The sequence below is a fragment of the Salmo salar genome, chromosome ssa21 (genome assembly GCF_905237065.1).
Source record: "Salmo salar chromosome ssa21, Ssal_v3.1, whole genome shotgun sequence".
In the NCBI taxonomy this organism is placed as follows: Eukaryota; Metazoa; Chordata; class Actinopteri; order Salmoniformes; family Salmonidae; genus Salmo; species Salmo salar.
In genome coordinates this window covers 34,805,601-34,821,947 of record NC_059462.1, presented here as the reverse complement: position 1 = coordinate 34,821,947, position 16,347 = coordinate 34,805,601, and the positions used below count along the sequence as shown (strand labels likewise).

Sequence of the window (16,347 nt, the reverse complement as noted above, 5' to 3'; positions counted from 1 at the left end):
CATTCTAGTTGTGTTAACATAATGTTAGTTGGACTAACACTATAGGCATTCTAGTTGTTTTAACATAATACTAGTTGGACTAACACTATAGGCATTCTAGTTGTGTTAACATAATGCTAGTTGGACTAACACTATAGGCATTCTAGTTGTTTTAACATAATACTAGTTGGACTAACACTATAGGCATTCTAGTTGTGTTAACATAATGTTAGTTGGACTAACACTATAGGCATTCTAGTTGTTTTAACATAATGTTAGTTGGACTAACACTATAGGCATTCTAGTTGTTTTAACATAATACTAGTTGGACTAACACTATAGGCATTCTAGTTGTGTTAACATAATGCTAGTTGGACTAACACTATAGGCATTCTAGTTGTTTTAACATAATGCTAGTTGGACTAACACTATAGGCATTCTAGTTGTTTTAACATAATGCTTGTTGGACTAACACTATAGGCATTCTAGTTGTGTTAACATAATGTTAGTTGGACTAACACTATAGGCATTCTAGTTGTTTTAACATAATACTAGTTGGACTAACACTATAGGCATTCTAGTTGTGTTAACATAATGTTAGTTGGACTAACACTATAGGCATTCTAGTTGTGTTAACATAATGCTAGTTGGACTAACACTATAGGCATTCTAGTTGTTTTAACATAATGCTAGTTGGACTAACACTATAGGCATTCTAGTTGTTTTAACATAATGTTAGTTGGACTAACACTATAGGCATTCTAGTTGTGTTAACATAATGCTAGTTGGACTAACACTATAGGCATTCTAGTTGTTTTAACATAATGTTAGTTGGACTAACACTATAGGCATTCTAGTTGTTTTAACATAATACTAGTTGGACTAACACTATAGGCATTCTAGTTGTTTTAACATAATGCTAGTTGGACTAACACTATAGGCATTCTAGTTGTTTTAACATAATGCTAGTTGGACTAACACTATAGGCATTCTAGTTGTTTTAACATAATGTTAGTTGGACTAACACTATAGGCATTCTAGTTGTGAAAACATAATGTTAGTTGGACTAACACTATAGGCATTCTAGTTGTGTTAACATAATGCTAGTTGGACTAACACTATAGGCATTCTAGTTGTTTTAACATAATGCTAGTTGGACTAACACTATAGGCATTCTAGTTGTTTTAACATAATACTAGTTGGACTAACACTATAGGCATTCTAGTTGTTTTAACATAATACTAGTTGGACTAACACTATAGGCATTCTAGTTGTTTTAACATAATACTAGTTGGACTAACACTATAGGCATTCTAGTTGTGTTAACATAATGTTAGTTGGACTAACACTATAGGCATTCTAGTTGTTTTAACATAATGTTAGTTGGACTAACACTATAGGCATTCTAGTTGTGTTAACATAATGTTAGTTGGACTAACACTATAGGCATTCTAGTTGTTTTAACATAATACTAGTTGGACTAACACTAGGCATTCTAGTTGTGTTAACATAATGTTAGTTGGACTAACACTATAGGCATTCTAGTTGTGTTAACATAATGCTAGTTGGACTAACACTATAGGCATTCTAGTTGTGTTAACATAATGTTAGTTGGACTAACACTATAGGCATTCTAGTTGTGTTAACATAATGCTAGTTGGACTAACACTATAGGCATTCTAGTTGTTTTAACATAATGTTAGTTGGACTAACACTATAGGCATTCTAGTTGTTTTAACATAATGTTAGTTGGACTAACACTATAGGCATTCTAGTTGTGTTAACATAATGTTAGTTGGACTAACACTATAGGCATTCTAGTTGTTTTAACATAATACTAGTTGGACTAACACTAGGCATTCTAGTTGTGTTAACATAATGTTAGTTGGACTAACACTATAGGCATTCTAGTTGTGTTAACATAATGCTAGTTGGACTAACACTATAGGCATTCTAGTTGTGTTAACATAATGTTAGTTGGACTAACACTATAGGCATTCTAGTTGTGTTAACATAATGCTAGTTGGACTAACACTATAGGCATTCTAGTTGTTTTAACATAATGTTAGTTGGACTAACACTATAGGCATTCTAGTTGTTTTAACATAATACTAGTTGGACTAACACTATAGGCATTCTAGTTGTGTTAACATAATACTAGTTGGACTAACACTATAGGCATTCTAGTTGTTTTAACATAATGTTAGTTGGACTAACACTATAGGCATTCTAGTTGTGTTAACATAATGTTAGTTGGACTAACACTATAGGCATTCTAGTTGTGTTAACATAATGTTAGTTGGACTAACACTATAGGCATTCTAGTTGTGTTAACATAATGTTAGTTGGACTAACACTATAGGCATTCTAGTTGTGTTAACATAATGTTAGTTGGACTAACACTATAGGCATTCTAGTTGTTTTAACATAATGCTAGTTGGACTAACACTATAGGCATTCTAGTTGTGTTAACATAATGCTAGTTGGACTAACACTATAGGCATTCTAGGTGTTTTAACATAATGTTAGTTGGACTAACACTATAGGCATTCTAGTTGTGTTAACATAATGTTAGTTGGACTAACACTATAGGCATTCTAGTTGTGTTAACATAATGTTAGTTGGACTAACACTATAGGCATTCTAGTTGTGTTAACATAATGCTAGTTGGACTAACACTATAGGCATTCTAGTTGTTTTAACATAATACTAGTTGGACTAACACTATAGGCATTCTAGTTGTGTTAACATAATGTTAGTTGGACTAACACTATAGGCATTCTAGTTGTGTTAACATAATGTTAGTTGGACTAACACTATAGGCATTCTAGTTGTGTTAACATAATGTTAGTTGGACTAACACTATAGGCATTCTAGTTGTTTTAACATAATGCTAGTTGGACTAACACTATAGGCATTCTAGTTGTGTTAACATAATACTAGTTGGACTAACACTATAGGCATTCTAGTTGTGTTAACATAATGCTAGTTGGACTAACACTATAGGCATTCTAGTTGTTTTAACATAATGTTAGTTGGACTAACACTATAGGCATTCTAGTTGTGTTAACATAATGTTAGTTGGACTAACACTAGGCATTCTAGTTGTGTTAACATAATGGTAGTTAGACTAACACTATAGGCATTCTAGTTGTTTTAACATAATGCTAGTTGGACTAACACTATAGGCATTCTAGTTGTTTTAACATAATGCTAGTTGGACTAACACTATAGGCATTCTAGTTGTGTTAACATAATGCTAGTTGGACTAACACTATAGGCATTCTAGTTGTTTTAACATAATGCTAGTTGGACTAACACTATAGGCATTCTAGTTGTGTTAACATAATGCTAGTTGGACTAACACTATAGGCATTCTAGTTGTTTTAACATAATGCTAGTTGGACTAACACTATAGGCATTCTAGTTGTGTTAACATAATGTTAGTTGGACTAACACTATAGGCATTCTAGTTGTGTTAACATAATACTAGTTGGACTAACACTATAGGCATTCTAGTTGTTTTAACATAATGCTAGTTGGACTAACACTATAGGCATTCTAGTTGTTTTAACATAATGCTAGTTGGACTAACACTATAGGCATTCTAGTTGTGTTAACATAATGTTAGTTGGACTAACACTATAGGCATTCTAGTTGTTTTAACATAATGCTAGTTGGACTAACACTATAGGCATTCTAGTTGTGTTAACATAATACTAGTTGGACTAACACTATAGGCATTCTAGTTGTGTTAACATAATGTTAGTTGGACTAACACTATAGGCATTCTAGTTGTTTTAACATAATGCTAGTTGGACTAACACTATAGGCATTCTAGTTGTGTTAACATAATGCTAGTTGGACTAACACTATAGGCATTCTAGTTGTGTTAACATAATGCTAGTTGGACTAACACTATAGGCATTCTAGTTGTGAAAACATAATGTTAGTTGGACTAACACTATAGGCATTCTAGTTGTTTTAACATAATGCTAGTTGGACTAACACTATAGGCATTCTAGTTGTTTTAACATAATGTTAGTTGGACTAACACTATAGGCATTCTAGTTGTTTTAACATAATACTAGTTGGACTAACACTATAGGCATTCTAGTTGTGTTAACATAATGCTAGTTGGACTAACACTATAGGCATTCTAGTTGTTTTAACATAATGTTAGTTGGACTAACACTATAGGCATTCTAGTTGTTTTAACATAATACTAGTTGGACTAACACTATAGGCATTCTAGTTGTGTTAACATAATGCTAGTTGGACTAACACTATAGGCATTCTAGTTGTTTTAACATAATGCTAGTTGGACTAACACTATAGGCATTCTAGTTGTGTTAACATAATGCTAGTTGGACTAACACTATAGGCATTCTAGTTGTTTTAACATAATACTAGTTGGACTAACACTATAGGCATTCTAGTTGTGTTAACATAATGTTAGTTGGACTAACACTATAGGCATTCTAGTTGTGTTAACATAATGTTAGTTGGACTAACACTATAGGCATTCTAGTTGTGTTAACATAATGTTAGTTGGACTAACACTATAGGCATTCTAGTTGTGTTAACATAATGTTAGTTGGACTAACACTATAGGCATTCTAGTTGTTTTAACATAATGTTAGTTGGACTAACACTATAGGCATTCTAGTTGTGTTAACATAATGTTAGTTGGACTAACACTATAGGCATTCTAGTTGTTTTAACATAATACTAGTTGGACTAACACTATAGGCATTCTAGTTGTGTTAACATAATACTAGTTGGACTAACACTATAGGCATTCTAGTTGTTTTAACATAATACTAGTTGGACTAACACTATAGGCATTCTAGTTGTGTTAACATAATGTTAGTTGGACTAACACTATAGGCATTCTAGTTGTTTTAACATAATGTTAGTTGGACTAACACTATAGGCATTCTAGTTGTTTTAACATAATACTAGTTGGACTAACACTATAGGCATTCTAGTTGTGTTAACATAATGTTAGTTGGACTAACACTATAGGCATTCTAGTTGTTTTAACATAATGCTAGTTGGACTAACACTATAGGCATTCTAGTTGTTTTAACATAATGCTAGTTGGACTAACACTATAGGCATTCTAGTTGTTTTAACATAATGCTTGTTGGACTAACACTATAGGCATTCTAGTTGTGTTAACATAATGTTAGTTGGACTAACACTATAGGCATTCTAGTTGTTTTAACATAATACTAGTTGGACTAACACTATAGGCATTCTAGTTGTGTTAACATAATGTTAGTTGGACTAACACTATAGGCATTCTAGTTGTGTTAACATAATGCTAGTTGGACTAACACTATAGGCATTCTAGTTGTTTTAACATAATGCTAGTTGGACTAACACTATAGGCATTCTAGTTGTTTTAACATAATACTAGTTGGACTAACACTATAGGCATTCTAGTTGTGTTAACATAATGTTAGTTGGACTAACACTATAGGCATTCTAGTTGTGTTAACATAATGCTAGTTGGACTAACACTATAGGCATTCTAGTTGTTTTAACATAATGCTAGTTGGACTAACACTATAGGCATTCTAGTTGTTTTAACATAATGTTAGTTGGACTAACACTATAGGCATTCTAGTTGTGTTAACATAATGCTAGTTGGACTAACACTATAGGCATTCTAGTTGTTTTAACATAATGTTAGTTGGACTAACACTATAGGCATTCTAGTTGTTTTAACATAATACTAGTTGGACTAACACTATAGGCATTCTAGTTGTTTTAACATAATGCTAGTTGGACTAACACTATAGGCATTCTAGTTGTTTTAACATAATGCTAGTTGGACTAACACTATAGGCATTCTAGTTGTTTTAACATAATGTTAGTTGGACTAACACTATAGGCATTCTAGTTGTGAAAACATAATGTTAGTTGGACTAACACTATAGGCATTCTAGTTGTGTTAACATAATGCTAGTTGGACTAACACTATAGGCATTCTAGTTGTTTTAACATAATGCTAGTTGGACTAACACTATAGGCATTCTAGTTGTTTTAACATAATACTAGTTGGACTAACACTATAGGCATTCTAGTTGTTTTAACATAATACTAGTTGGACTAACACTATAGGCATTCTAGTTGTGTTAACATAATGCTAGTTGGACTAACACTATAGGCATTCTAGTTGTGTTAACATAATGTTAGTTGGACTAACACTATAGGCATTCTAGTTGTGTTAACATAATGTTAGTTGGACTAACACTATAGGCATTCTAGTTGTGTTAACATAATGCTAGTTGGACTAACACTATAGGCATTCTAGTTGTGTTAACATAATGCTAGTTGGACTAACACTATAGGCATTCTAGTTGTGTTAACATAATGCTAGTTGGACTAACACTATAGGCATTCTAGTTGTGTTAACATAATGTTAGTTGGACTAACACTATAGGCATTCTAGTTGTGTTAACATAATGCTAGTTGGACTAACACTATAGGCATTCTAGTTGTTTTAACATAATGTTAGTTGGACTAACACTATAGGCATTCTAGTTGTTTTAACATAATGTTAGTTGGACTAACACTATAGGCATTCTAGTTGTGTTAACATAATGTTAGTTGGACTAACACTATAGGCATTCTAGTTGTTTTAACATAATACTAGTTGGACTAACACTAGGCATTCTAGTTGTGTTAACATAATGTTAGTTGGACTAACACTATAGGCATTCTAGTTGTGTTAACATAATGCTAGTTGGACTAACACTATAGGCATTCTAGTTGTGTTAACATAATGTTAGTTGGACTAACACTATAGGCATTCTAGTTGTGTTAACATAATGCTAGTTGGACTAACACTATAGGCATTCTAGTTGTTTTAACATAATGTTAGTTGGACTAACACTATAGGCATTCTAGTTGTTTTAACATAATACTAGTTGGACTAACACTATAGGCATTCTAGTTGTGTTAACATAATACTAGTTGGACTAACACTATAGGCATTCTAGTTGTTTTAACATAATGTTAGTTGGACTAACACTATAGGCATTCTAGTTGTGTTAACATAATGTTAGTTGGACTAACACTATAGGCATTCTAGTTGTGTTAACATAATGTTAGTTGGACTAACACTATAGGCATTCTAGTTGTGTTAACATAATGTTAGTTGGACTAACACTATAGGCATTCTAGTTGTGTTAACATAATGTTAGTTGGACTAACACTATAGGCATTCTAGTTGTTTTAACATAATGCTAGTTGGACTAACACTATAGGCATTCTAGTTGTGTTAACATAATGCTAGTTGGACTAACACTATAGGCATTCTAGTTGTTTTAACATAATGTTAGTTGGACTAACACTATAGGCATTCTAGTTGTGTTAACATAATGTTAGTTGGACTAACACTATAGGCATTCTAGTTGTGTTAACATAATGTTAGTTGGACTAACACTATAGGCATTCTAGTTGTGTTAACATAATGCTAGTTGGACTAACACTATAGGCATTCTAGTTGTTTTAACATAATACTAGTTGGACTAACACTATAGGCATTCTAGTTGTGTTAACATAATGTTAGTTGGACTAACACTATAGGCATTCTAGTTGTGTTAACATAATGTTAGTTGGACTAACACTATAGGCATTCTAGTTGTGTTAACATAATGTTAGTTGGACTAACACTATAGGCATTCTAGTTGTTTTAACATAATGCTAGTTGGACTAACACTATAGGCATTCTAGTTGTGTTAACATAATACTAGTTGGACTAACACTATAGGCATTCTAGTTGTGTTAACATAATGCTAGTTGGACTAACACTATAGGCATTCTAGTTGTTTTAACATAATGTTAGTTGGACTAACACTATAGGCATTCTAGTTGTGTTAACATAATGTTAGTTGGACTAACACTAGGCATTCTAGTTGTGTTAACATAATGTTAGTTGGACTAACACTATAGGCATTCTAGTTGTGTTAACATAATGCTAGTTGGACTAACACTATAGGCATTCTAGTTGTGTTAACATAATGTTAGTTGGACTAACACTATAGGCATTCTAGTTGTGTTAACATAATGCTAGTTGGACTAACACTATAGGCATTCTAGTTGTTTTAACATAATGTTAGTTGGACTAACACTATAGGCATTCTAGTTGTTTTAACATAATACTAGTTGGACTAACACTATAGGCATTCTAGTTGTGTTAACATAATACTAGTTGGACTAACACTATAGGCATTCTAGTTGTTTTAACATAATGTTAGTTGGACTAACACTATAGGCATTCTAGTTGTGTTAACATAATGTTAGTTGGACTAACACTATAGGCATTCTAGTTGTGTTAACATAATGTTAGTTGGACTAACACTATAGGCATTCTAGTTGTGTTAACATAATGTTAGTTGGACTAACACTATAGGCATTCTAGTTGTGTTAACATAATGTTAGTTGGACTAACACTATAGGCATTCTAGTTGTTTTAACATAATGCTAGTTGGACTAACACTATAGGCATTCTAGTTGTGTTAACATAATGCTAGTTGGACTAACACTATAGGCATTCTAGTTGTTTTAACATAATGTTAGTTGGACTAACACTATAGGCATTCTAGTTGTGTTAACATAATGCTAGTTGGACTAACACTATAGGCATTCTAGTTGTGTTAACATAATGCTAGTTGGACTAACACTATAGGCATTCTAGTTGTGTTAACATAATGCTAGTTGGACTAACACTATAGGCATTCTAGTTGTTTTAACATAATGCTAGTTGGACTAACACTATAGGCATTCTAGTTGTGTTAACATAATGTTAGTTGGACTAACACTATAGGCATTCTAGTTGTGTTAACATAATGCTAGTTGGACTAACACTATAGGCATTCTAGTTGTGTTAACATAATGTTAGTTGGACTAACACTATAGGCATTCTAGTTGTTTTAACATAATGCTAGTTGGACTAACACTATAGGCATTCTAGTTGTGTTAACATAATGCTAGTTGGACTAACACTATAGGCATTCTAGTTGTGTTAACATAATACTAGTTGGACTAACACTATAGGCATTCTAGTTGTTTTAACATAATGTTAGTTGGACTAACACTATAGGCATTCTAGTTGTGTTAACATAATGTTAGTTGGACTAACACTATAGGCATTCTAGTTGTGTTAACATAATGCTAGTTGGACTAACACTATAGGCATTCTAGTTGTTTTAACATAATGCTAGTTGGACTAACACTATAGGCATTCTAGTTGTTTTAACATAATGCTAGTTGGACTAACACTATAGGCATTCTAGTTGTGTTAACATAATGCTAGTTGGACTAACACTATAGGCATTCTAGTTGTTTTAACATAATGCTAGTTGGACTAACACTATAGGCATTCTAGTTGTGTTAACATAATGCTAGTTGGACTAACACTATAGGCATTCTAGTTGTGTTAACATAATGTTAGTTGGACTAACACTATAGGCATTCTAGTTGTGTTAACATAATACTAGTTGGACTAACACTATAGGCATTCTAGTTGTTTTAACATAATGCTAGTTGGACTAACACTATAGGCATTCTAGTTGTTTTAACATAATGCTAGTTGGACTAACACTATAGGCATTCTAGTTGTGTTAACATAATGTTAGTTGGACTAACACTATAGGCATTCTAGTTGTTTTAACATAATGCTAGTTGGACTAACACTATAGGCATTCTAGTTGTGTTAACATAATACTAGTTGGACTAACACTATAGGCATTCTAGTTGTGTTAACATAATGTTAGTTGGACTAACACTATAGGCATTCTAGTTGTTTTAACATAATGCTAGTTGGACTAACACTATAGGCATTCTAGTTGTGTTAACATAATGCTAGTTGGACTAACACTATAGGCATTCTAGTTGTGTTAACATAATGCTAGTTGGACTAACACTATAGGCATTCTAGTTGTGTTAACATAATGTTAGTTGGACTAACACTATAGGCATTCTAGTTGTGTTAACATAATGCTAGTTGGACTAACACTATAGGCATTCTAGTTGTTTTAACATAATGCTAGTTGGACTAACACTATAGGCATTCTAGTTGTTTTAACATAATGCTAGTTGGACTAACACTATAGGCATTCTAGTTGTGTTAACATAATGCTAGTTGGACTAACACTATAGGCATTCTAGTTGTTTTAACATAATGTTAGTTGGACTAACACTATAGGCATTCTAGTTGTTTTAACATAATGCTAGTTGGACTAACACTATAGGCATTCTAGTTGTGTTAACATAATACTAGTTGGACTAACACTATAGGCATTCTAGTTGTTTTAACATAATGCTAGTTGGACTAACACTATAGGCATTCTAGTTGTTTTAACATAATGTTAGTTGGACTAACACTATAGGCATTCTAGTTGTTTTAACATAATGCTAGTTGGACTAACACTATAGGCATTCTAGTTGTTTTAACATAATACTAGTTGGACTAACACTATAGGCATTCTAGTTGTTTTAACATAATGCTAGTTGGACTAACACTATAGGCATTCTAGTTGTGTTAACATAATGCTAGTTGGACTAACACTATAGGCATTCTAGTTGTGTTAACATAATGCTAGTTGGACTAACACTATAGGCATTCTAGTTGTGTTAACATAATGCTAGTTGGACTAACACTATAGGCATTCTAGTTGTGTTAACATAATGCTAGTTGGACTAACACTATAGGCATTCTAGTTGTGTTAACATAATACTAGTTGGACTAACACTATAGGCATTCTAGTTGTGTTAACATAATGCTAGTTGGACTAACACTATAGGCATTCTAGTTGTTTTAACATAATGCTAGTTGGACTAACACTATAGGCATTCTAGTTGTGTTAACATAATGTTAGTTGGACTAACACTATAGGCATTCTAGTTGTTTTAACATAATGCTAGTTGGACTAACACTATAGGCATTCTAGTTGTGTTAACATAATGCTAGTTGGACTAACACTATAGGCATTCTAGTTGTTTTAACATAATACTAGTTGGACTAACACTATAGGCATTCTAGTTGTTTTAACATAATGTTAGTTGGACTAACACTATAGGCATTCTAGTTGTTTTAACATAATGCTAGTTGGACTAACACTATAGGCATTCTAGTTGTGTTAACATAATGTTAGTTGGACTAACACTATAGGCATTCTAGTTGTGAAAACATAATGTTAGTTGGACTAACACTATAGGCATTCTAGTTGTGTTAACATAATGTTAGTTGGACTAACACTATAGGCATTCTAGTTGTTTTAACATAATGCTAGTTGGACTAACACTATAGGCATTCTAGTTGTGTTAACATAATGCTAGTTGGACTAACACTATAGGCATTCTAGTTGTTTTAACATAATGCTAGTTGGACTAACACTATAGGCATTCTAGTTGTGTTAACATAATGCTAGTTGGACTAACACTATAGGCATTCTAGTTGTTTTAACATAATGCTAGTTGGACTAACACTATAGGCATTCTAGTTGTTTTAACATAATGCTAGTTGGACTAACACTATAGGCATTCTAGTTGTTTTAACATAATGTTAGTTGGACTAACACTATAGGCATTCTAGTTGTGTTAACATAATGCTAGTTGGACTAACACTATAGGCATTCTAGTTGTGTTAACATAATGCTAGTTGGACTAACACTATAGGCATTCTAGTTGTGTTAACATAATGCTAGTTGGACTAACACTATAGGCATTCTAGTTGTTTTAACATAATGCTAGTTGGACTAACACTATAGGCATTCTAGTTGTTTTAACATAATGCTAGTTGGACTAACACTATAGGCATTCTAGTTGTGTTAACATAATGTTAGTTGGACTAACACTATAGGCATTCTAGTTGTTTTAACATAATGCTAGTTGGACTAACACTATAGGCATTCTAGTTGTGTTAACATAATGCTAGTTGGACTAACACTATAGGCATTCTAGTTGTTTTAACATAATACTAGTTGGACTAACACTATAGGCATTCTAGTTGTGTTAACATAATGTTAGTTGGACTAACACTATAGGCATTCTAGTTGTTTTAACATAATGCTAGTTGGACTAACACTATAGGCATTCTAGTTGTGTTAACATAATGTTAGTTGGACTAACACTATAGGCATTCTAGTTGTGTTAACATAATACTAGTTGGACTAACACTATAGGCATTCTAGTTGTTTTAACATAATGCTAGTTGGACTAACACTATAGGCATTCTAGTTGTTTTAACATAATGCTAGTTGGACTAACACTATAGGCATTCTAGTTGTGTTAACATAATACTAGTTGGACTAACACTATAGGCATTCTAGTTGTTTTAACATAATGCTAGTTGGACTAACACTATAGGCATTCTAGTTGTGTTAACATAATGTTAGTTGGACTAACACTAGGCATTCTAGTTGTGTTAACATAATACTAGTTGGACTAACACTATAGGCATTCTAGTTGTGTTAACATAATGCTAGTTGGACTAACACTAGGCATTCTAGTTGTGTTAACATAATACTAGTTGGACTAACACTATAGGCATTCTAGTTGTTTTAACATAATGCTAGTTGGACTAACACTATAGGCATTCTAGTTGTGTTAACATAATGCTAGTTGGACTAACACTATAGGCATTCTAGTTGTGTTAACATAATACTAGTTGGACTAACACTATAGGCATTCTAGTTGTTTTAACATAATGCTAGTTGGACTAACACTATAGGCATTCTAGTTGTTTTAACATAATGCTAGTTGGACTAACACTATAGGCATTCTAGTTGTGTTAACATAATGCTAGTTGGACTAACACTATAGGCATTCTAGTTGTTTTAACATAATGCTAGTTGGACTACAGAGGAGGCTGCTGAGGGGAGGACGGCTCACAATAATGTCTGGAACTGAGTAAATGGAATGGCATCAAACACATGGAAACCACGTGTTAGATGTATTTGATATCATTCCGCTCCAGCCAATACCATGAGCCCGTCCTCCCCAATTAAGGTGCCACCACCTCCTGTGTTGGACTAACACTATACACTCGTTGTGTTAACATGATAATGCTAGTTGGACTAACACTATAGGCACTCTAGTTGTGTTAACATGATATTGCTAGTTGGACTAACACTATAGGCACTCTAGTTGTGTTAACATGATAATGCTAGTTGGACTAACACTATAGGCACTCTAGTTGTGTTAACATGATAATGCTAGTTGGACTAACACTATAGGCACTCTAGTTGTGTTAACATGATAATGCTAGTTGGACTAACACTATAGGCACTCTAGTTGTGTTAACATGATAATGCTAGTTGGACTAACACTATAGGCACTCTAGTTGTGTTAACATGATAATGCTAGTTGGACTGACACTCGTATAGGCACTAGTTGTGTTAACATGATATTGCTAGTTGGACTAAAACTATAGGCATTCTAGTTGTGTTAACATGATAATGCTAGTTGGACTGACACTATAGGCACTCTAGTTGTGTTAACATGATAATGCTAGTTGGACTAACACTATAGGCACTCTAGTTGTGTTAACATGATAATGCTAGTTGGACTGACACTATAGGCACTCTAGTTGTGTTAACATGATAATGCTAGTTGGACTAACACTATGGTATAGGCACTCTAGTTGTGTTAACATGATAATGCTAGTTTGACTGACACTATAGGCATTCTAGTTGTGTTAACATGATAATGCTAGTTGGACAAACACTATAGGCACTCTAGTTGTGTTAACATGATAATGGTAGTTGGACTAACACTATAGGCACTCTAGTTGTGTTAACATGATAATGCTAGTTGGACAAACACTATAGGCACTCTAGTTGTGTTAACATGGTAATGCTAGTTGGACTAACACTATAGGCACTCTAGTTGTGTTAACATGGTAATGGTAGTTGGACTAACACTATAGGCACTCTAGTTGTGTTAACATGATAATGCTAGTTGGACTAACACTATAGGCACTCTAGTTGTGTTAACATGATAATGCTAGTTGGACTAACACTATAGGCACTCTAGTTGTGTTAACATGATAATGCTAGTTGGACTAACTTTAAAGGGGTCAGAGGATTAGGAATCAAATCCGGAATGACCTGTTTAGATCCAGTAGTCCTTACGCTCTCTAAGTGGGCTGTCATGTCTAATTGATGGGTGATATTAACTATAAAACCTGACTCCTGTTCTCTGCCTAGGCCCTGTTTGTATTCATGGCTCTGTCGTTCGCTCGGGATGAGATCATTTGGCTGCTACGACATGCAGACAACATCCAGAAGAAGAGCACAGATGACTTTATTGACAAGTAAGACATCCTACTGACTCAACTTGTAACTATGGGGTTTCCCCTCATGAAATGTAGTGGCCCTGTGTTTACTTCTTGGAAAAGTCTGTGTGAAAATGCATCTTCGTGACACGTTTTTCTCTTGATTGACTGCCATCAGGAGGCTCAAAGTGCTATGTCTCAAAGATGTATGAATAAAATGACCCTTTAAGGAAAGCCATGGTGTGTAGGAGTATTGAGCATACTAATGAAGTTTAGGTCTTCTATTCTCTTCTGCTAAATAAAAATACAACGCAACATGCAACAATTTCAACGATTTTACTGAGTTACAGTTCATATAAGGAAATCAGTCAATTGAAATAAATTCATTAGGCGCTAATCTATGGATTTCACATGACTGGGCAGGGGCGCAGCCATGGGTGGGGCCTGGCAGGGCATAGGCTCCCACCCACTGGGGAGCCAGGCCCAGCCAATGAGAATGAGTTTTTATCCACAAAAGGGCTTTATTACAGACAGAAATACTCCTCAGTTTTATCAGCTGTCCGGCTGGCTGGCTGGCTGGTCTCAGAAGATCCCTCAGGTGAAGAAGCCGGGTGTGGAGGTCCTGGGCTGGCGTGGTTACACGTGGTCTGCGGTTGTGAGGCCGGTTGGAAGTACTGCCAAATTCTCTAAAACAACATTTGAGAAATTAACATTAAATTCTCTGGCAACAGCTCTGGTGGACATTCGTGCAGTCAACATGCCAATTGCACGCTCCCTCAACTTGAGACATCTGTGGCATTGTGTTCTATGACAAAACTGCACATTTTAGAGTGGCCTTTTATAGTCCCCAGCACAAGGTGCACCTGTGTAATGATCATGCTGTTTAATCAGCTTCTTTATATTCCACACCTGTCAGGTGGATGGATTATTTTGGCAAAGGAGAAATGCTCACAAACAGGGATGTAAAGACATTTGTGCACAAAATTTGAGAGAAATAAGATTTGTGCGTATGGAAAGTTTCTGGGATCTTTTATTTGAGCTAATCAAACATGGGATCAACACCTTACATGTTGGGTTTATATTTTTGTATAGATAATTCTTGCTATTCTATGTCCTCAGGCACATTGCAGAGCTGATCTTCTACATGGAGGAGCTGAGGGCCCATGTGAGGAAGTATGGTCCTGTCATGCAGAGGTACTATGTCCAGTACCTGTCTGGCTTCGATGCCGTGGTGCTCAACGAGCTAGTACAGGTAAGACTGCTCTCTGAAGCTCACATGGGCTCCCGCCAAAATGGCACTGTGTTCCCTATACTGTGCATACGTTATGTATTCAGACGCCTTGACTTTTTACACATTGTGGTACGTTACAGGCTTATTCTATTATGTATTAAATCGTTTTTTTCGTCATCAATCTACACACAATAACACATAATGACAAGGCAAAAATAGTTTTTTATTTTAATTTAAATGTCACATTTACATAAGTATTCAGACCCTTTACTCAGTACTTTGTTGAAGCACCGTTGGCAGCGATTACAGCCTCAAGTCTTTTTGTGTATGACGCTACAAGCTTGGCACAGCTGTATTTGGGGGGTTTCTCCCATCTGCAGATCCTCTCAAGTTCTGTCAGGGTGGATGGGGAGCGTCGCTGCACAGCTTTTTGCAGGTCTCTCCAAAGATGCTTGATCAGGTTCAAGTCCGGGCTCTGGCTGGGCCACTCAAGGACATTGAGACTTGTCCCGAAGCCACTCATGCGCTGTCTTGGCTGTGTGCTTAGAGTCATTGTCCTGTTGGAAGGTGAACCGTCACCCCCAGTCTGAGGTCCTGAGCGCTCTGGAGCGCTCATCAAGGATCTCTCTGTAATTTGCTCCGTTCATCTTTCCCTCGATCCTGACTAGGTTCCCTGTCGCTGAAAAACATCTCCATAGCATGATGCTGCTACCCTCATGCTTCACCGTAAGGATGATGCCAGGTTTGATGCCAGGCATTCAGGCTAGATAATCTTGTTTCTCATGGTCTGAGAGTCCTTTAGGTGCCTTTTGGCAAACTCAAAATGGGCTGTCATGTGCCTTTT

At 34.8% G+C, this 16,347-nt stretch overlaps 1 protein-coding gene across 7 annotated transcripts in view; it reads left to right on the top strand.

Annotated features, from left to right (window-relative positions):
* LOC106582262 (nck-associated protein 1) overlaps positions 1-16,347 on the top strand; it is a 95,024-nt gene that overhangs the window by 25,255 nt on the left and 53,422 nt on the right. For all 7 annotated transcript variants that reach the window (XM_014165153.2, XM_014165154.2, XM_014165155.2 and 4 more), the window contains 2 exons: positions 14,205-14,311; positions 15,392-15,524. In XM_014165153.2, coding sequence (XP_014020628.1) covers positions 14,205-14,311; positions 15,392-15,524 — 240 coding nt within the window. The remainder of the gene's footprint in view (positions 1-14,204; positions 14,312-15,391; positions 15,525-16,347) is intronic.